This window comes from Barbus barbus (assembly GCF_936440315.1).
Source record: "Barbus barbus genome assembly, chromosome: 20".
Lineage (NCBI taxonomy): Eukaryota > Metazoa > Chordata > Actinopteri > Cypriniformes > Cyprinidae > Barbus > Barbus barbus.
Window position 1 is genome coordinate 27,562,362 of NC_136748.1, and position 23,150 is coordinate 27,585,511.

The window sequence follows — 23,150 nt, forward strand, 5'->3', positions numbered from 1 at the left end:
AAAGCGACTTACAAATGAGGACAATAGACGCAATCAAAACCAGCAACATGCAAGTGTCATGACAAGTCTCGTTTAACCTAACGCAGTACACAGCATGCTTTTTATTTATTTTAAGAAAACGAGTAGATAGAATATAGAAAACAGAAAGCTAGAGTTTTTTTTTTTTTAAAGAAACAAGTAGATAGAATAGAAAAAAGTAAGCTAGTGTTAGTTTTTCAAGAAAAGCTAGCAGTTAGAGAATAAATATGCAATTGATAGAGGGTCAAGTATGTGTGTGTTTTTGTTTTTTTTAATAAAAAGAAGACATAGATAAAATATAATTAGAATAGAGAGTGCTAGAGTTCGAGGGTCAAATAAAGATGGAAGAGATGAGTTTTTAGCCGTTTCTTGAAGATGGGTAAGGATTCGGCTGCTTGGATTGAGTTGGGCAGGTCATTCCACCAGATGGGAACAGTTAATGTAAAAGTCCTTGAAAGTGATTTTGTGCCTCTTTGGGATGGCACAATAAAGCAATGTTCACTTGCAGAACGCAAGCTTCTAGAGGGCGTTTAGGTAAAGCCAGAGCCAGAGGTGGTTTTGTAGGCAAACATTAATGAATAAATTAATAGTAGTTATTAAGATCGATGTGGTTTAGAATGTGCTTGGAAAAAATATGACCAGAATATCAACCTACTTTTTTTTTTTTACCCTCACTTCTCTCTTTGCCAGTGAGTTTTGTCATCCATTAAAAAACATTTGAAAAATCATTGATACGTGGTTGCTTAAATACATAGCTGCCATGAACCCTGTTCATCACAAAGATTTGTTTTTGGTGTATCGTTTTTACACTAAAAGGTGGGGTCAGGTGTTAATGAGTCACTGAATCATTCACGCAAACGACTCGTTTCGCGACCTGGACACTCAGTTTTCCCACAAATGACAAGATTTTTTTCAGCAATTTCCTAAAATGATGAAATTATTTTATTAAGGCGTTGTGTAAACACACAAAAACGCACATAATAACAGTTTGCTTTAATAATATTCAGTTGATTCACAAGTAAGTTCAGGCTCAAAACACTGATTCGTTCAGTCAAACGACTTGACCAGCTCCGAGACAAGTGTACTACAAAAATGATCTCTAAAATGTCCCTACAACAGAAACAATGAAATTGTTGTCACCAACACTTATGTGTTTTTTCAAGACAAACTGCAGCAAGACTCAGGAGAGATACTTCACTTTCATCTCTGGAAATGCAAAGAGAACAATACCATATTGAAAAGATTCCCTGGAGGTCTTCTTCTGTACTTTCTGCCAGTCCTAGTGTGGTTTTCTTTAGTTAATAGACAGAAATTAAGTATACAATATTCTTTAACTTACCATGAAATTTCCATGATTTTTAAAAAATGTTTTGTGGTATATGAATACGGCAATCATTCAGTACTATGGTCTGATTCAATATCTTTAGTCAGCCATGTGTCACTTATTTTGTGAAACTCGTTGCTAATGATGCAATAATTAACATTAATTAACTACATTAGATAACATAATCAAACAATAAAAATATGTTTAGATCAATTATTCATCTTATTGAATGTTCAATGTTCAACATTTACTTATACATACTAAACTACTTGTCTAATAAACTCGGCATTGTGTATTACGACTATTGTTGACTCTTTGATGAACAGCTTCCTTCAAACATATCTCTTGTATTTATTAATATTTTTAATGAACCCGAGCTGACATGAACTAGTAACGAACAGTTGTATTTTAATTACCTAACGTTAACAAAGTTTAAAGAATATAATAAATGCATTGCTCATTGTTAGTTAACACATCAACTAATGGCACCTTATTGTAAAGTGTTACCCATGAAAGTAATGCAAATGAGTGTTGAATCAGGATCCCTGTCAAATCAGAACAAGCCTTTCGTTAATTTTTTTCCCCTTTTGTCACGTTTAATCTGTGTTTTGGGATTTATGTACAATCCTTTGCAAGTCCTTTGTCTCTTATCACAGTGCAGTCAGGTACAGGACTCCTGAAAAACGTGAATGACACTGTCATATGCAGGTGGTGGAGTCTGTCTGGGTAGGAAACCTCTCAGACTGCCCTTCCCCAGCCAGAAGGACTCTGCTGGTTCTGCACTAAATGGATCTGTGATGTTAGGAAGTAATGCAGCTTGGTTATCATCCTTTGTCTCATCACCGGTCTTCTTATTCTTTTTTGGTGGCGGCCGGAAAGTGGAGTTCTGAAAGCTGGGGCTTCTACCCAGCAGCTCATTGGGGTCTACAGAGGTCTGTCTGTGGAGGTTCAAACCCGCTCTTCCCGCATATTCACTGTTCTTGTCGAAGCCGTGACTCTTGTAGTGTCTGAGGTGGCAGTGCTGGTTACGTGAGCCTTTAGATTCTGATGACTGGGTTTGACGTCTGGTGATCCTGACCGAAGCTCTCCGTCTTGACATCCATGTAAGGAGGAGGAAAATCAAGACCCCGATGAGAAGACCAATCAATATCGACAAGCAGAATGCCAGGATGAGCTCCTCTGGATGGAAAGGTTATTGAATTTTGAGTATATAATATTAATATTATATATTAAATACAATCATAAATACATATTGAATAGTTGAGTTCAATGTTTACTTAAAGTTATACTCGCACCAAGAAAAAAATATATTTTTTAAGTTGTAAATAAAACATATTACTGAAGTAAGTTTTACAAGAACATATTTCAGTCTTTCTACTTAAATATTTAATGTTTAATTTAATGCATTACTTTCTAATTCTTTAATTATTTGTCAAATTTACCAGCAATTTCTAAAATGAAATTTATTTCTATACCTTTTTTTTATATGCATGCATGCCTAACTTTATGTAATCTACATTTAGAACAAATTAACAATGCTGGGAAAATAATAATAAATAAATAAAAATAGAAAATTATTGCTTAGGAGTTGCGTCTCTACAAACCATTCTGAAAGTGAACTGAATCATCATATATTTCTATTTCCACACACTTTATATAGGTATAAAAGTGAAATTTACACTAAGCTGACTGATGCAAACTAGTAAAACAAATGCATGCCAATTCTTACCAAAATCAATAGGTTTAAGTATTTCCCGAATCGCATTTGTTTCATTTGAAGCCATAATAGTTAGCAGAAGCATGTCAACATGCAGCCAAACTCTCACTCCGAGCACACAGGAACTGTTCACTGTATTTCTCAGGGAATATGGCACTTTTTTTGTTTGTATGTGAAGGGAAACTTTGTCGTCATTCTTCCTGCCTCTTTACTTGTATAATTAGCAAGTGCTAGGCTTATCTGTTCAGGACAGAAATCCAGAGGAACAAGGCTGTTTCCTCTGTTTCCTCATTTCCTTTGTTTCAATGGATACAATACAATGGCTTCTTCACCCCATTATATTATAATAGACCAACGTACACCTTTCAGCACTTTAATTTTCTTCTTTTGCTGTAGATTTGTTTTGAGATTGAGTGAAGATTAAACAAATACTTAGGCTATATTAGATAAAACTGAACAATACATTTCTGAAGTTTTGATTTGACACAGTTCCCAGAAGAAAATGAAAACGCCCAGGTGATAAGTTCTCAGCTGTCAGAGGGGATTTCCTTACTGCCCTACTATCTGTACCTTCTGGCATATCACTGTATGTTTCATGGACAGAGAACCAAATATTATTATTCTTACAAATACCCACTAAATAATATAACTGAAAGTGCCTAAAATGCATGAATTTTCATATTCTCAGAAGAAACTGGGAGAGGATATACACTGTCCGAATTCAACAGAATCCCCAGTGACTGAAGCCTCCTGGTTAACTGAGTCTGGCAACATTTTTAGTGAAGGATAATTTTGTCCTAAAACAATAGGAGGACATCCATGCTCTGAGTTTATTACAAAAACAGGAATGGCCAGCAGATGTCATTATTGAACCATGTAGCCTGTGATGTAGAGAGTGGGTGCTTATGAACTTGACACAATTAAATACTTTATATCCTTCCTTCCTATCTATCTATCTATCTATCTATCTATCTATCTATCTATCTATCTATCTATCTATCTATCTATCTATCTATCTATCTATCTATCTATCTATCTATCTATCTATCTATCTATCTATCTATCTATCTATCTGTCTGTCTGTCTATCTGTCTGTCTGTCTGTATGTCTGTCTGACTATCTGTCTGTCTGTCTGTCTGTCTATCTGTCTGTCTGTCTATCTGTCTGTCTGTCTGTATGTCTGTCTGACTATCTGTCTGTCTGTCTGTCTGTCAACGCCTCCTTGTTGTTCTCTGTATCACCGATAGGTGGCGGTAAAGGCCACATTAAGTAACACGGCCTTGATACATTGTTTAAATGTTTCCATAGCAACCCGTCTAACAGAGCTTCACCATCATCCCATGAGACACGAGCGCTGCGGGAAAGGAAGCGTCACCTGCTCACGGTAATACACGCATCACAAATGAACAACTTTACAAAACGAAAGACTATGCATTCTGATAAATCAGGGCTGCTTCTTGGAAATTTACGCAGTAGATTTCCGGTGTAATCTGTAAGCATGCTTTTGACTGCAGATATATATCTTGTTGCAGTGTTTCTGTTGTCTTCACTTAGTTACGTGCATAACTTTGGCTGATTAATATACATACAAATATATCATGCATTTCATGTGCAATACACAACGCAAGATGAAATGGTATCCCTGGTGGGCAAACACTTCTTTAATTATTGATTAGCTCCTTTTTCAAATAATAGTAATAAGTCAGTAGATTATTATTATTATTAGACTGAAAAATAAATAAATAATAGCACCCTTAGTGAAGTAAAACGGGAGTGGTCTGTGTGCAAACACGCATGTTCAGCATGACTACAGTGTGCATACAGTACATAGAAACACAATGTTAATTAACTGCAAAAAATGAAAATGTGCAGTTTTCTATTTGAGTTGCTGACTCTTAAAAAATAACTTTTGTTTGGGCTTCAGTATCATTCTTCAACAAATTTGCATGCTTAAAGTTAGAGTTCACGCAAAAACCCACATGCCTGTATGACTATATTTCTTCTTTGGCAGTGTTGTAATTGTTAACTAATTCCAAAAAATATTTTTAGCAATAGAAATATAGCTGAAATAAAATCTAAATAGTAGTTGAAAAACTTAAATGAAAATGAGAAATGTTGCTTTGGCAATTTTAGTTAAGGTACTAAAATTGCTAAATCCGATTTTGTTTGTGCAACTGTATTGATTTAGTCATAATGAATGACTAAATCTGGCTTAAATTAAACTTATTAGTTTATATATCACCTCATCTAACACCCTTGCTGTTACTTTTCCTTCTGGGTTCCCTGACTGTAGAAAGAAGAGGACTTCTGATTGGTCGACTGCTTGGGCGAGCACCTATATGAAACCTGCTTTTCTATTGGGTCACATCAAGTTCCTGGAGTGAGTGAGAGAGAGAGAGAGAGAGAGAGAGAGAGGCAGCAAGAGGAAGAGAGAGTTGTAGGAGGGGCAGATGGGGATGCCCCTTAAGAAAGTAGTGCAGTATCTGCTGTCTACTGTGCCGACTGCATGAGTGATCCGGTGTCAGAGGAACACAGGACTGTAGAGAGGGACCATGGCTTCCCTCAGCCCTTTCGGACGGTCCAGCAAGGACATTATGAATGTGATGCAGAGGCTGCAAGGTAGGTGATGCTGTATTTCTGTTCTTTACCTCCCACAACCGTCCTCTGGCTCTATGAGTCAGGAGGAATTTTGCTGATTCAGTGCCTTCACACCAAGAGTTTGCCAGATGCCTCTTGTTGCACAAATGCACCATATTTGACAGCACAGGAACTTACCCACTTGAGAAATCAATATTGATGCTTTACATGATAGCTGTGCGTGTCCGTCCATTTATCTTTAAACTAATGTTGACATCATATGCAGCTCATGTTACTCTTATGGCACATCCTGAGGGAATCGTGCACTTTCATTATGATGGCTTACGGACGCCTTGGTTTATCAGCTGATGGTTCAAATTGACAGGATGTGTGCGGCAGTGCTTGAGGGCAGGTTGTTTTTCTCCCCTTTTAAACAGGAATAGAGGATCTATTTGTGTCATGATGCTTTCTGCGCATTTTTGGACCTAATTTTGTCCGCTCGGTGCTGAAATAAATAGGTTATTTCATTAAAATAGCACAGAAGCCATGTAATCGAGCTACAAAGAGCTGTATTGTAATGTTTTTTTTTCCCCCCTGCAAAGAAAATTGATAAAATAATCTTTGGGGATTAGATTTGTGTTTAAAATAGTTTAGCCTGTGAAGGTCATCATTGTTTTTTCTGACAGGAAGTTGTCCTTGACAAAGGCCCTTTTCTAACACTTGTGTTGCCATGGAGAGAATAGTTTAGTGTTACCTTTCTTACTCTTAATTTATATAATTTAATTTATTATATAATATAATTTATGATAAGGTTAAGTTTACTGGAGCACTCAGTGGATGTGTTAAGAAATAATGCTGCCGATATGGTGCCTACCGACATTATGGGTAATGCTTTTAAGGTGGCAGGAAGAGTTTAAATGCTTTACAATCATTTTTGGAGGACGGAAAATATAAAACCACCCAAAAGAAAAACATAGAAGCGATGATTGGCCTTCTGGGAGTCTGATGACGTGGTGATGCAGGGTCATGCTGATAGGAAAATGTTTCCATAATCCACCTGTTTTGCTGGGAAGCTTCAATATTATCCATCCCCAAATTCATATGCTTAATAGGACAGTTCACCCAAAAATGAAGATTCTGTCATCATTTCGTCTTCATGTCATTTCTTCTGTGGTAGTGTAAACTAAATCTTGAACTATTATAGAAATAAAGCTGAAATAGCATAAAATATAAAAGATGAAAAACTGTACTTAAAAAACTTAAATAAAAATGAGAAATGTTGATCTGGCAAATATCTAAAATAAGGTTAATGTAGTAAAATGACTAAATCTGAAATAAAAACAAATTTACAGCTAATACATCTCAGCTAAGCCAAGTCAAAATATTATTAAATACTATATAAATAAAACCAGAAGGACACAGTTTGCTCTCTGGAATGCAAAATAAAATATTATATATATATTTGTTGGTCCATACAATTAAAGTCATAGGGCTCCAGTATTCTTCAAAATATATATAGTTTTTGGTCTTTAAAATAAAAGAAATCAGGTTTTGAATGCCATAAAAGTAAGTAATTGATGATAAATTAATAATAATAAATAAAATAATAGTATACCATTGCTCTTGCTTTAAAGTGTAAAAATCTACTTTGTAATAAAACACCCAGACTGAGTGATATGCTCAATGCCCATATTGTTTAGAGTTGGACAGGGTCTCTATAGTAGTTGGTGTGTATGGGAACAGGTAGAACCTGACACCTCTTTGGAAGATGTCCTGTCCTTGGATGATGGAACAGATCGATATTTGGACTGGCTTTGCGTGTCCATTCTTATTAACTGATGGCTGTTACTCAGTGCTGTCTATAAAAACAGGTCACAAATTAGCTGTGTTTAGTCCTGTCATCTCATTCATGGCCTTCTGAATTATTAAAAAAAATGGTTTGATGGCAACCCGTTGGTCGACACAGTGAGACCTTTGAGAGTGTTAATCCCGTGACTAAGTGAAGGCAGATGTTTCTCTGTAGGCTTTCGTGGAAGAGTAATAACAGCATTTTCTGCTCAATAATTGATTTAAGAATGATTTCATCTGCTCTTACGACAACAAACAGAGCAGGAGTATATGGAAAGAGCAATAATAAAAGCATCTTTTTAAACTTAATAACCAGGTCATGTCTGGGTAACACAATAATATTCATAAGCAAGCAGGTGACTAACTCTGACATGAGATTAATTCAATAAAAAGTTCATTTTTATGTAATTCAATTAATTTAAAATAAATATGAAATAGTCTGAAACTCATTTTACTTTCATAATATAATATTTTGAGAGAGAACATATGGTGGGACTTGATTTTATTAATCAAATCGATTGGATTGGATGGTGAAGCATATTTGTATATGGCAGGGTGTTGTAGGGGAGGAATTTAAAAACAATATTTTGTCTTTAAAATAACATGCATTGATAAATGATGCACAATAAGACCAGGAAGGTGTTTTAAGACACTACATTGACAACTTAAATGTCAGGCTGACATTAAGATTTTATCTGTTCATGACTAATGGAGGTTCCGATTTCACAATAACATACAAAAACTCACAATCCTGTCCTTAAAAACTCGTGAAAAGCACGAGTGATGAATAGTTAAAAATGATCAGGGGTGGAAGAGTGTGGTGCATGCAATTATTCAAAGCCTCTAATGCATTTCCTATGTAACCTGTAGAAGTTGTGGAGAATTCATGTTTATTTCTGATCACCATGGCAATGCCCACATGCGCATACATACAGTCTTCAAGACGAAACAAGAAGCTGCAGAGAGGAACTTAGTATTCAAACACTTCAGGAAGGAAGTTACATATGTGTGATAACTCGCACTTCTGTTTTTACCGCCAAAATTTTAAGAGTCAGTCATGCATTTTCAGCTTTAGTGTAGGTGATCTTAAATGATGTCTGTTTAATTAGATGAAACACGTCTGTCTGTCTGTCTATACACATGTATATATACAGTATATGTATGCTAGATATAATAAATACAATACATTTTCTCACCCTATTCTAATCCACACAATGTCAGGACTTTTTCATTCGTTTTAAAGATCCCTGAGCTTCAACCCTGTTAATCGATAGATACAAATGCATGTGATGGGAGAAGCACCGCCAAAAGTTTAAGAGTCAGGCATGCATTTTCAGCTTTAGTGTACTGTAGGTGATCTTAAATGATGTCTGTTTAATTAGATGAAACACGTACCCAATTAACCCTCCCACATATAAAATAGAACACCTTAGCAATTCAATAGCAACACCCTAGTAAATTGGCGGTAAATGTTGCACCATCAGCATGCATTACTCACATTTAATGTAAAAACAATTTATAGTGCATGTTAAGTTTCTGTTGTGCAATTTGGTTTGGTTTATGTCGTAGTAGATCTGGCATTTGATGGCAACACAGTGATTGCATATAAGATGAATTCAGTTGAAATGTCTTCATGCATGTGGTCAAATGTATTTTGCACATCAGAAGAGGTGTGTGCTAGTTAACATGGCACATCTACTGCGAATAGGGCAATGTGTTGTTTATGTGACAGAAGGTCTGTGGTTACTATTTTCAGAGTAACTTCTTTTGGTTTCCCTCTCAGTGGTGGTGACTGGCGCATGCCTGTTTCAAGCGTGTGGTAAAACCGTTTGCCATCTTCCTTTCATTGGCACGAAAGATTTTTATACAGCAGCCATTTCCTTTAGACACATATCAGAGGAAATCTCTCCAACGACAAAGGAGCTTGTTGGTTTACTGAGACAAATTTTGCATAAGAACGTTGTTGTCTTGATTAAATGATAAAACTGTTAATTTATTGTTAAAACAATGAGAAAGGTGTTCACATGTTATGTCTACAGAAGCTAAATGCTCAACCTGATTCTGATTTAATGCTTTCTGTCATTAAAGACACCACTGTCAACAATGAACTGATTTCAGCTGAATAATGAGCTGCTTTTTTGAGCTGCATTACAGCAAATTTGACATCTGTTTGCATCATTGAATCACTATTTTCTTGTTTATCACTGGAAAGCTGCTTTGAAACAATTTGTATGGTAAAAAGCGCTATGTAAATAAAGGTGAATTGTTTTGACTATCATCATTATTACATTGATCAAAATAGATGGTTGAATATAGATGCAGGCCATGTGGTCACAGAATGTTTTTAATAGGACACTAGATGGCACTATTTCAGTGTTTAAATTTGTTTTTTTTTCTAAATATCTTAAAGTTATCCTTTTTGGGCCTAATGCACAAAGTACAGAGTATTGAAGACTGCACTCCATTCAACAGACGACAGCAACATCTGACCTGTTGCCCATGATATCATCTGTCCCGAGTTTGTGTTGAACGCACTCATTTAAATTTCAGATGCTCCACTCACTTTTTTCTGTTAATTCTGTGTGTAGACTGAAAGTAACTGTACATTAATTAATACTTAATTAACTCTAACTCTTAATGCTGGGTGTGAGTGCAAGTGCTACAAAAAGACCATCAATAAAGCTGCTTTTTTATTATAGTGGGAACAATCCAGTTTGTCGTGTTGCAGCACTGGAATTGCTTGACTGTAGATGCTAAATACTAATGATCATCCATTGATTACTGATGGAGAACTGTGGGACTTTTGCAAATTTTAGACTTAAACTCTGTATTGTATCCTGAAAGCCTTTACATTTGTCTGCAAAGATATTTCAGCACTGGACAGCTCCAAAATCTATCTATCTATCTATCTATCTATCTATCTATCTATCTATCTATCTATCTATCTATCTATCTATCTATCTGTCTATCTGTCTATCTGTCTGTCTGTCTGTCTGTCTGTCTGTCTGTCTATACAAATGTATATATACAGTATATGTATGCTAGATATAATAAATACAATACATTTTCTCACCCTATTCTAATCCACACAATGTCAGGACTTTTTAATTCGTTTTAAAGATCCCTGAGCTTCAACCCTGTTAACTGATAGATACAAATGCATGTGATTCGATTACATTATCTTCTGTGACTAAAACAGTTTGAGATACATTCCTCGATCTTTAACACAAAAGGCTTTTTGAGATATAAATACCTGAGCTATGCCACGGTGACTGAGCGGTGAGAGAATGGATTTTTCTTCTAAGTGGATTTGTGAAAGAACAGTTATATTTTGTATATGCACTTATGTTTCAGTGCACGAAAACATGAGATTGAATTAAGTAATTTGATAAAGAGCGTTTTATTAAACAAGGCAACACAAAGCAGTGGATGTCTGGAAGATCAAGACTTAACACTGGGGATGTCCATTTCTGGTCTTAAGATGGTCTTATAATTGCACAATTAAATATATATCAGGATGCAAATAAGTAGGTGGTGTGATGGATTGGGTTTGTGTGGGGCTCATGCTGTGGGTGATGGTCAGGAATAATAGAGTGATATAGTCACTGACTGCACCAAAGCAGGTGGCAGATGCTTTGCACTGGCTGTGACATAAATGATTCAATACTTTGAGTGCAGTTGGTTCCCAGTTGCCTTATAGCCATTTGCAAATAATGCATGTGTTATTTAGTATGATTGAATTTGTGAACTGAATGACTTCTGCCATAGACATGTACAAAATTAAAAGGACTTTAAAGGATTTAAAGTCAACATGACTCCATAAATGTATGTCTGAATAAAACAGAATATTAAATATGAAAATAGTGGATCTTGATTTTACTCGTTTACTTTTGATGTATGCCATTCAAAACTGCAACAAGGCTGCATTTATTAGATCACATAGTAAAGGTGATAAAATAATAAAAAAATATTATGATTCAAAATAACTATTTTGTATTTGAATATATTGTAAAATGTAATTTATTCCTGGGATGCAAAGCTGAATTTTTGGCATCATTACTCCAGTCTTCAGTGTCACATGATCTTTCAGAAATTATTCTAATATGCAGATTTGCTGCTCAAGAAACATTTCTTATTATTATCAGTGTTGAAAACCGTTATGCTGCTGCATAATAAATGCTGTAAGATAAATTACGTTCCAAAGTTTAATACTAGCCCAAGTGTTAGTTGTTTGTTCAGATCACTAATACGAAGCAATATAGCGATTTTTGTCTCATTAAACACTTGTAATAATGTTTAATTAATAAATTGCACACAATAAGACCAGAAACATGTATTAAAATTTGTGTGTCATTGTAAAGACAAAAAAATTCCACTTTCTGTTTGCTTTGTTTCTTACTTAGACACGCAAACACATTTAAACCCAGAGTAACTGTGTCATATCATCAAGTCCTTTGTGTAGCATTCTGGACTGCATTGAATCTGATTATTTGTTAAGCCATTCCTGCATTAGGGTGTCTGCGGTGCTTGTAGTGGAGGCCCGGTGGAGTTCAAGCTGTGTAGCACAAGTACTGACCCCCACCCACCCATATAAATCAGGATACACCAGCTGCCCGGTGACATCACAGCCCCCCGCGTGCTGATTGGCCGATCAGTGCCATAGCCGGTTAGTATGGCTGCAGCTGTGGGATGCTGCTAGAACGAGAACAGACCTGAACGGAGCATCCACACCAGCACGACTCCCCAGCTCCACCAACAACAGGAAGTCGCCTGGCTCATAAAAACTGCCCTCGATTAGCAGCCTATCCACAGCGGAGGAGAGAGAGGGAGAGGGAGAGAGACAACAAGAGGAGGGGGAGGTTTCATCCTCCAGCGCTCAGTCGCACTGTGTTTTCACACGGAAAGCTCCTCCGCCTGCTCTGTTCTGCTTCCCGGAGGAAATAAAGGATAGCTGATCTGGTTTTCCTCCCTGGATGACACTTGCGCACTTTCACACATGAAGGACACAAAGAAACCAATGCAGGGCACACAATGGCTCACTTTAAGGACGTAGCCGTGAAAAAGACCACGTCTCTGAATCTGGTGACGGGATTCTTTCAGTATCTCCGCGGTAAGTGGGACATCGATGTCTCCTCTCATCCGACTGGAGTGTGGGAGCCTATAGCTCAGATTTACATGTAGTCTGTGCTCCACTGAATGTAGGTGAAACAGATGCATGATCCAGATATGCAGTGACACGTCCCTGGGTCATATGGCTCACTAGACATTATTGGCCAGCTGAGTTCTTCCTCGTCTTCCTCCTCGGGAGAGGTAATCACTGTGTTGGCACGGGTCACGGCTGCACACGAGTGCTGATGCTAACCTCTTTACAGCTGCGCATGTTGGATTATGACGGCTGTGGTGTGCTTAAGGCTGCACCGGCATGCCACGTGTGCTACAGTACATGGATGCTTCCTAAACATGCTGCGTGCATTGCATTAGTACATGCATGCAAACATAGGATGTTGTCTTTTGTGAAAATCGCTGATCTGTCTGAGCCCATCATGCATAAATATGTCTGGTGGGTGTTTGTTGGTGACCTGAATGACCTTATCTGTGTCTACAAATGCTCTGCTAGATTTGTCTATTGTGTTAACAGATGTCACAAACTTCCATTCCTGCTGTTTGTGAAGTCAAGCATCTCTAGTACTATTGCTCATACGTAGGGTTGATGATTTGAACATTATTAAACAGTTGCAGTGTTAAACTTTTTTCACCTTGCAAACAATTAAAAATCAGAAGAATATTATAGAAACTTGGACAACACCTACAACACCATAGGAACCACATCTTTAGAACTGTGTAGCAATGGTCTGGCAACCACGTAGAACAACTTTGCAACCACATAGCAACACCCTGGCAGCCATCCAGAACACAATAATAACTACACAGCAAATCCCTGGAAACCACACAGAACATCTAGCATCTTCATAGCAATGCCATGATAATCACTCAGAACATTTTTATGGCTGCATCGCAACAGCCTGGCAACCATATGGCAACACCCTGGCAACCATTTAGAACACTTTTCCAACTGCATGGCAACATCCTGGCAACCACTCCAAACACCTTTGCAGCCGTTTTTACTGTCCTTGCAACCATAGAATGTTCTAGTTACCACTAGAAACCTCCTGACAACCATGTAGAGTATCTTTGCAGCTGCATAGGAACGGCCTGGCATCCACTCAAAATACCTTTCCTAGAAACTGCATAGCAATACCCTGGCAACCACATAGAACATCCTAACAACTCCATAGCAATGCCATAACAACCACTCAGAACATCTACATGGCTGCATTGCAAAGGCCAGGCAATCACACAGAATTCCATTGCAACTGCTTAGCAACATCCTGGCAACCACCCAGAACACACTAGTACCCACATGGTAACACCCTGGCAACCACATAGTACATTCTAGCATAGCAGTGCCATGACAACCATTTAGAATATCTTTATGTTATCATGTAACACCCTGACAACCACCAGAACACTTTTGCAGACTATTTGTAATGCAAATCCATAGTGACAGCCTGGCAACCGCTCAGAACGTCCTAACAACTGCATAGCAACGCTTTAACAACCACCCTGTGATTTTTGCATTTCTTGAATTTTCTTAGTTAAATAATGTCCTCGAGAGCTTGTGTTTTACACATATATGAAAATGATGAGCATATCTGTGTGTTTATGTTTAAAATCTGCATTTATGTTGTTTATGCTGAGTATATATGTAATAATGGGAATATTGGCACATGTTTCTGATGTTTTTGCTCATGCCACGTGTGGACTCTCAGCTCTCCTGTGCTGGTGAATATCTCCTCTCTAGCTTTCAATGTAGACTTACAGTAATGAAAATGTACAGTATTCAGTAGTAATCCTCACAATTATAAGAAAATAGCCAGGTGAGTCAAGATGACTGTGATACAAAATGAAGAAGACAAGAAAGCGTAACATCTCACTGGATATTGAAGAGTAAATCATATGTGCTCACTGATGTGGTTATTGTGTTTCTGTCTTTTGCAGATGAACAAGAGGCGGTGCAGAAAAGAACTTTCACAAAGTGGATTAACTCACACTTGGCCAAGGTAAGAATTTTTGCAGTTTTTTTTTTTTTTATCTGAATGCCGCAACATTTAGCTTGTAGTACTATTTACTCTGGATTACAGTACGACAACAACAGTGACCCAATACACTTTGGACACTTTTAAAAATCCTTGTTTGTTATGGCATTATATAACAAAATATCACATGTCTTTTTGTGCTGAAATACTGCACAAATGTTGCTTTCATTTTTCTGAGCAGTTTTTTACTATGAGATTTAATCAACTGTTGTGGCAATGATTTTGAGTACGTTAAATCTGTGAAGTTTTTGCTCGGATTGACAACCGCAGTCTTTATTTTGAGCAGTAGCTACACTACCATTCAAGAGTTTGGTGTCAGTAAGATTTTTTTTTTGTTGTTCTTAAAAGAAATTAATACTTTTATTCAGTAAGAAGGCACTAAAATGATCAAAAGTTCTTGAACTGAAGACTGAAGTAATAGCTATAAAATTCAGTTTTGCCATCAATGGAATAAATTACATTTTGAAATATATTAAAATAAGTTATTTTAAATTGTAATAATATTTAATAACATTAATGTTTTTACTGTATTTGTAATCTAATAAATGCAACGTAGCGGTAGAGTAATCATGTAAAACACAGCAAACTTGTTTTCGCTTAAAATTGATGCATATTCTATCTTTCTTTAAACTAAATGACATTTGTTTTTTAATGCAATGACATTTAGACACTTTTTAACTGTGACGTAAGTGCTTTTTTGTCTACTATATATCATGATAGAGAATCACTAACTGAGTATATAATGCTAGACTGTTGGTGTTACTCTGAGGAAATACACCAGTGTCTTAAGCAGTGATGGCTGGGTTACCGTTCTGTCTTCCTGACCCGTCAGCCGTGAACAGTGAATGGTCCATGTGATTTGCTTTGTAGTCTAATGTCATAATGACTCTAAAGGGCACATGTCTGTGTAACCGAGTAAAGCTCAGTTGATTAAAGGCTGATCGTTGTGCAGGACAGTAAACAGTGAGTGAGGGGGCGTAATGCTATAATACTCTAATGAAAAACCATGAAGGGTGCTGTTTGTGCTGTGTGCTTTGAGAATGAATGCTGTGCTGTGATGGCGTCCCACTGCCATGGCCAAGATGAGTGGGTGATCTTGTGTTAGTAGGCTGAGCATTAAAAAAACTCTGAAAATGTGCTTTGAATTTATGAAATGAAGTTGTGATATGTGAGCGGTATGGAAGCCAAACATGATTTGGTAAATTATAATTATGGAAAAATTTTTTAATTGACATAAAAACTCATAATGATGATGTAAAACACTGACATTGTTTTTTTAAATTATGCCATAAGTTGAAATTGACATAAAAATTCATAATTATGATGCAAAACATTGACATTTTGAGATGATTATGGCAAAAAAGGTGAGGTTTTTATCTAATAATTATGACTTTTTATCTCATAATTTTGACCAATGTCATAATTAAGACATAAGTCATAATATAAAAATACGTTTATACTGTATATTTTGGGATGTACTTATGACTTCAGAAAGGTCGAGGATGAACATTTTTACAGTTTACAGACATTTCCACAAGTACTGACTTTTTATCTCATACGTTTGACTGCTTTATGTCACAATTATTACTTTTATATCTCTTAATTTTGACTTTTTATATATTTTGGAATGTACTTATTTATTCAGAAAGGTTGAGGATGAACTTTTTACAGTTTAATTGGACATTTCCACAAATACTAACTTTTTAATCTCATAATTAAATTTTTTTATGTTACAATTATGATTTTATGATATTTATGACTTTATGACCAGTGTCATAAATATGGCACAAGTCATCATATAAAAACACTTTTATATATATTAGAATATAATTATGCCTTCAGAAAGGTTGAATGTTTTAGAAATTTGACTTATGTCATTAATATTAACTTTTTTTATCTCTTAGTATTGACTTTTTATGTCACAATTATGATTTAGACTTATCTCATAATTATGATTTACCAAAGTGTTTTTTATGTGGCTTTCATATATATATTTTCATATATATTTACGTATATGTCTGTGTGTGTGTGTGTGTGTGTACGTTATATTTATGAAATATAATGAGATAGTAATTTATTTTGACCTCAGGGAAAAATATCTGAAATCCGCTGTGACACCAGAACTTCCTCTGTTTGCGAGTCAGGTCCTCTGTGTTGCCATGTTATGTCTTGTGCTAAAGTAGCAGCAGGGGACTTGCGTTATGTGGAAATGCAGATTGAATCTGTGTTCATGGAGACCAGGGTAATTCTGGGAAGTTTTGGACACTGTAGGTATATGCAGATGGCCGTCGAGAGGGGCTGGAACAATTCTCAGTGGGAAGAAACATGTTTCGCTCCTGAGGTCTTTGAAGTGTGTGCCTGCTGATTTCAGATACTGTGATTTTAAGAGTCAACAGCAGTATATTTAAGATACAATCAGTCAGGACCTGGTCAGCATTCTATGGGTGCACTCTACATTTTGGAAAACCAATTAAGTTGGAAAAAATAATTAATTTCCATTAACTGCATTTGCAACCCTTTTTACTGCCATAATGTGACTTGATGTGAGTGAAACTGTATAAATACAAATAACCATTTTTCAGTAATCAATTGTTTACTATACAACATCAGAATAAGTTTATGATCATCCTCTACACTGTAAAAAAATTTAATTTTTGAATTTGTAAATAAAACTTTTAGATGAAATGTTTATTGGATTGTTAGAATACATTTTCCAAGAAAATATTATTTTAAGAAAATGCCGTTTTTTAACTTAAAAATGTCATATTTACTTGCAATTTCTTTGCATTTGTTTGTGAAATTTACTAGCTATTCTGAGAGAAATTTTTTTTTTGTACTGACAAACATAGTAACACAGAAAAAAAAAATTAAGTTGACATTATTACAGCACATTACAACTTATTTTGTCAACCTGAATCTGAAAATATTCATATACGTAGCTAAAAAGATAAGAGTAGCCATTTTTCTTAACAAAAAGTGTGCATTTGCCAATTCAGTAATTTTCTTAAAAATTAGTAACTTTCTTCAATTTCTTAAAAAAAGAAACAGGCCAAAAAACGAAGTCAATAGAAGGAAGTCACTATACATTTGTTGATGTGGTAAGAAAATGCTTCAATAGCACATAGTACATGATGACATCAGCTATTCATTGTTAAAGTCACATGGTTTTGTATAATGACCCACATGCTGAAGTGGAGCTGTTGTGAGTGTTGTTGCTCCTCCCACTCGGCTCATTATGCGTGATTAGTTGCTTTGGTGACGGGGCACTTTGCAGCTCACAAAGAGAGGATAATCTGACACAAATGGTGGGTTTAAGTATTCCAGTCAGCACAGATTGCACTGAGGGGCTTTTGTTCCACACAATCTGCTGCACAACATGACTATGAAAGTTTGAAGAATCTGAGTAAAGTGTGCAGCCGTTGGGTCCACTGCAGTGAAGCAGCGTCCGTACCGAAAGCACACGCTCAGTGCATACTAACTAAGCTGCAGTATATGCTTTATGAGTCTGCAGATGCCTGCTATACTTCCAGATTTCTTCGCTGTCTGTGTGTGTGCTGGTTGGCTATTTTTTCTGTTGTTTTATTGAGTATTTTTGCATTTGTTCCATAGAAATAAATCTAGATTTACATGTCCTGCTTCCTATTTTTTTTTGTTTTATCAATAGTTAGCATGACCAAAACAAATGTGTCTGCACCTCACATATGAAGCTTTTGCATGATGGAAAGTTCTATTTTGGTTTGACCTCTGACACATCTGTTATCTTTTCCTATTGTGTCCATTTCCTTTAAAATTTTGAAGTGCATTTGCACTTTTTTGGTGTTTGTACGGGAACAGCTGAGCTGAGACTTTCAAAATAAAGTCAGACCTGCATCATGTACGGCATTCTAGTGATAGTCCTTACAAACATGGTACAGTAGCATTATAATGAAGCAAGTGTCAGATTATAGTACTACAGTACATTAATACAGTACTATTCAAAGGTTTGGGGTCAGTTTTTTTGTAATGATTCTTATGCTCAGCAAGACTGCATTTATTTGATTAAAAGTACAGTAAAAAATGGTAGTATTGGAAAATATCATTACAATTTGAATTTTTTTGAATATATTTTAAAATGCAATTTATTCCCGTAATGCAAAACTGAATTATCAGCATCATTACTCCAGTATTAGTCTCTGTTATATTATTTTTATTATGTTTATTATGCTGATTTATGTTTTTGTGAAAACTTGACTTTTTTTTTGGCCAGGATTGTTTGATAAATACTGTAGAATTTCAAACAGCATTTATTTGAAATAGAAACCTTTTGTTACATTATAAATGTGTTTACTTTAAATTTAATGTGTGCTTGCTGAATGAAAGTAATATTAATAAAATGAAAGGCATCAAACTGAACGATCACCATATTATATAAAAAAGCATTTATATTGCCTTTGTCTATTTCCTGCCACTGCTTCACCATGAAAAATACATTTGCATTTACAGTTTATTTTCGTTTCATCTGTAGTTTCAGTCTTTCTGTGATCGCAAGTTTGAATGCTGCGTGGCACTTCTGGATGAAGTGTGATGTGAGAGGGAGAAATTAGGCGAGGAGAGATAATCATGAAATTTCGAAGAGATAAAGACCCCTCATAAACTGACACTTTACTAATGCTTATTTAAACATTTCAATATGAACCTAACATTATTGCTACCCACAATAACTTTATTGCTCTGTACTCTTACTGTATATCAATTATTCATTAAATTGCATTCTTTTTTATTCCTCATAACACATTTTTAGACAAACATCTGCAGTAAACATAAGTGAGAACTTGTTATGTATCCCGAACTATGAAAGAGCATTTTCTGTGCCAGAAACTGCAATTCCTCTGGGAATGAAGAGAGGGATTTCTGATGACCTAAAAGCATTTATATGTATTTATTCAGCAGATGATCTATAGCAACTTATAAGGTAGAATAAGAATGAAGTACAATGAGAATAATAAAGTAGAAGAAACTAGTCAGAGCAGCACAAGAGCAGAAGCATCCAGCACATTTGTAATCAAAGCACTATAGGGGGTTCATTAAGTTCACCTTTAATTTATTCCTCTTCTTTTTGTCCTTTTCCAGCACAAACCTCCTTTTGAAGTCAACGACCTCTTTGAGGACATCAAGGATGGGGTGAAACTGCTGGCTCTGTTAGAGGTGCTGTCTGGACAGAGATTAGTAAGTGTTTCTGTGATGCAATATCTGCAGATTATCTCTCTGTGAAACCTCTGCTTTGAGCGCAGCAGCAGCTGGTGTGACAAAGTCTGTTTAATGCCAAGATGATGGGCTTGATAGAGTCCTTCCTTTCATTTCCACTCCTGATAAACCCCTCGTATTTCCCTGCAGCCATGCGAACAGGGCCGCCAAATCAAAAGGATCCACTGGGTGTCCAACATCGGCACAGCTCTTAAGTTCCTGGAGGGAAGGAAGGTAGGCGACCCCATGATCCCTCCGGTTATCTCATCTGTCTTAATTATATGATGATATTCTGTATAACACTCCTAGCTGGGTCATTCCTGTTCTGCAGTACCTTTTAAAGCCTTGCTTTTTTAAGGAAGTCTTTCTAGAAATGGATATAGCAGACTGTCAGAAATATGCTCTGGTCAAGATCAGACAAGGACAAGAAATGAACAGGATGGAAGTTAAAGCTAAAGTTAGTCATTGCTCAGTGAGGAATTGACAGAGAGCTTACATAAGAGCGTGAACTTGAAAAATGAGCTTTCATATTTTCCCATTTTTTTGAAATATCAAACTGATTGGGTAATTTGATCAATTACGATATATGTTTTAGAGTGACACAAACCAACAGAATATCACAGAATTCAATAAATCCATCGATAACACTTGCTTTTGTTTTTCCACCTATCATGATGTCACTTCCACGTCATTAAAGAAATAAGGATTTTTATACAAGACATTATATGGAAGAAAAACATATACATTGATTGTCAATTACAATAATGTATTATTTTTCTATTTAATAGAGATTATATAAAAGAAAAGAAAAACTAATATGATTTCAGTTATATAAAAATAATTTTTTATGCTTAACAAATGTGCATTTATTTGATCAAAAATACAGTAGAAGTAATATGTGAAATATTACTTGTGTTTTCTATTTGTATATGTTGTAAAATTTACATTGTAATTTATTTCTGTGATCAAAGCTGAATTTTCAGCATCATTACTCCAGTCTTCAGTGTCACATGATCCTTCAGAAATCATTCTAATATACTGATTTGCTGCTCAAGAAACATTTCTTATTATTATCATTGTTGAAAATTGTTGTGCTGCTTAATATTTTTGTTGAAATCACGATACATGATTTTTTCAGGATTCTTTGATGAATAGAAAGTTCAAAAGAACAGCTTTTATTTGAAATATATATTTTTTTGTAACATTATAAATGCCTTTACTGTCACTTTTGATTAATTTAATGGAATCTTACTCAATAAAAGTATTAACCCCCCCCCCCCCCCCCCCCATTGTTTTTACTGATGCTAAATTAAATGCACAATAAGAATGATCTAGCCATATCTGTAATCTTATCATGATCATTGAATATGTTCATATGTCCCAGTCTGGCATCATACTTCACTTCTACCTGTGTGCTCTCTCTTAACATGTCTTGTCTCAGTCTGTGTACCGAGGTTCTCCGGTCAGTACTTCTCCTAGTCACAGTTCTCACAAACACCTCCTCTTGTTACGCATATCTGCATTTGATAATGCGTACCGTATGCAGCGAGCAACCCCATTATTTACTGATCTCTGCTGTAGCTGCTACTGGCTGAAAGAGCTGCAATTATTTTAAGAAAGCTTGTTTTTTCTACAGCATCTCTTGTGATGTCCGTGACTGGCTGACCATGAGCAAATTGCTTTTTTCTTATTCGCTCACATGTTTCTCATATACTCGTGCATTCATATTTGCTTATTCCCTAAGAAGTGAAAATGTCTGACTACTTAATTTTATTCAAGTCAACATGAAATCAAAATGGACCCTTTTTACTTTCCTAATGCACGTTCTTGGTGTTATTCTGCACGATTTATCAGCAGATAGTGCTGGTTTAGACTGGCTTGTTTGAACTGACCTCATATTAGTGGTCGACCGATATTGTTTTTTGACACCCGATGCCGATATCTTAGAAAGCAGGGTGGCCGATATATAGCCGATATAATTTTATTTAATGTTAATTAATATTTAAGAAATTTGAAATCATTTGAAAATGGATTAAAAAATAAATGTGTAAAGTAAACATAGTTGTACTTTAGATGACAAAGTATTTTTCACAAATAAATAAATATTTAATAAAAATATAATTAAAAAGGTAAACACTGTAACTAACAGGGCACTCAGGATTCTGGGAAGTTTGTGTGCATTGGGAATCATATTGTTCAAATAAGGCCAGGGTAACAGTCATTTTACATACAGCACACAGTGAAAATAACATGAATATGACAGTGGGCAAATGCATAAAGCGCAGCATAATTTGAAATCACCAGTTTAAAGTTTGTTGATTGCGCGTTTCCTCCTGACCGACCGTCACGCAGACCACACGCGATCATGCAGGATACAAATGCATACTTCACAAGATCTCGATTCTACTAAGTTTGCAAGGATTGTGAAATTCAAAGATTTGTTTTAATGATATAAATACGTATTTGCTGAATGCTGTCGGCAAATGAGAAAGTATTATAATGTTTGCCTTTCTGTTACTAATAATATAAAAGTAATCGTTTTTACTTATACTTTTTGTATACATTTAATTCCTTTGTTTAACAGTTATATCTGATTATTAGACAGACTTCTATCCGTATTAGACAGAACTATTAACGATGACAGCGAACTAGAGGGAGAATGAGCACTGTGTGCCACTTCTTCTTCTTCTTCCTCTTAGTTTTATGGCGGATTGCAATCATGACTTATCAGGTGCATACCGCCACTTACTGTACCGGAGTATGCAGCATGGATTATATCTCAATGAATCTATTTAAAGAAGAAAAAAATATTAAATAAATAAATTAAATAAAATAACAAAATTATTAAATACAAATAATTTTTTTTATAATAATTTCAAAATTTTAAATCCTATAATATACCCCTGTATCCTTCAGATATTCCACAACAGCATCCTGTGCATCTTTTACCCCTTCTCCTCCCAAACAGAAAAACTTATCGGCCAATGCCGATATTTGAAAAATTCCAAATATCGGTTGATATATCGGGCTTGGTGATATATCGGTCGGCCACTACCTCAGATCTGTGGATAATATGTCTATTCATTGATGATTTAGTCATTTAACACTTTCTAACATGAGAAATATTTATTTTCCAGATCAAATTAGTCAATATCAATGCCACGGACATTGCTGATGGACGCCCGTCCATTGTCTTGGGGCTGATGTGGACCATTATCCTCTATTTCCAGGTAACGTTTGCCAATTATGATGGTAGGATCTGGAAAACTGTCATAGGTCTGTGTGT

General features: G+C 35.7%; 2 protein-coding genes across 2 annotated transcripts in view; one reads left to right on the forward strand and one right to left on the reverse strand.

Annotated features, from left to right (window-relative positions):
• Positions 1-931: 931 nt before the first annotated feature.
• On the reverse strand, positions 932-3,196 carry LOC306886677 (myc target protein 1 homolog). Its single transcript, XM_079443979.1, has 2 exons — positions 3,072-3,196; positions 932-2,521 (listed from the first exon to the last, which is right to left on the reverse strand). The coding sequence occupies exons 1-2, from the start codon at positions 3,142-3,144 to the stop codon at positions 2,004-2,006; spliced, it is 591 nt and encodes a 196-aa protein (XP_079300105.1). The 5' UTR covers positions 3,145-3,196; the 3' UTR covers positions 932-2,003.
• Positions 3,197-5,576: 2,380 nt separating this feature from the next.
• LOC306886771 (nesprin-1-like) overlaps positions 5,577-23,150 on the forward strand; it is a 114,246-nt gene continuing 96,672 nt past the window's right edge. The window contains exons 1-5 of the mRNA XM_079444081.1: positions 5,577-5,678; positions 14,544-14,605; positions 19,751-19,846; positions 20,015-20,098; positions 23,002-23,094. Of these exons, the coding sequence (XP_079300207.1) occupies positions 5,612-5,678; positions 14,544-14,605; positions 19,751-19,846; positions 20,015-20,098; positions 23,002-23,094 (402 nt within the window). The 5' untranslated portion in view covers positions 5,577-5,611. The remainder of the gene's footprint in view (positions 5,679-14,543; positions 14,606-19,750; positions 19,847-20,014; positions 20,099-23,001; positions 23,095-23,150) is intronic.

Excerpts from the sequence above, each read along its gene's own strand:
- LOC306886677 (XM_079443979.1), bottom strand. The coding sequence starts at position 3,144 with ATGCTTCTGCTAACTATTATGGCTTCAAATGAAACAAATGCGATTCGG. Across the intron at positions 2,522-3,071 it reads ACTTAAACCTATTGATTTTG|AGGAGCTCATCCTGGCATTC; the intron begins GTAAGAATTGGC and ends CTTTCCATCCAG.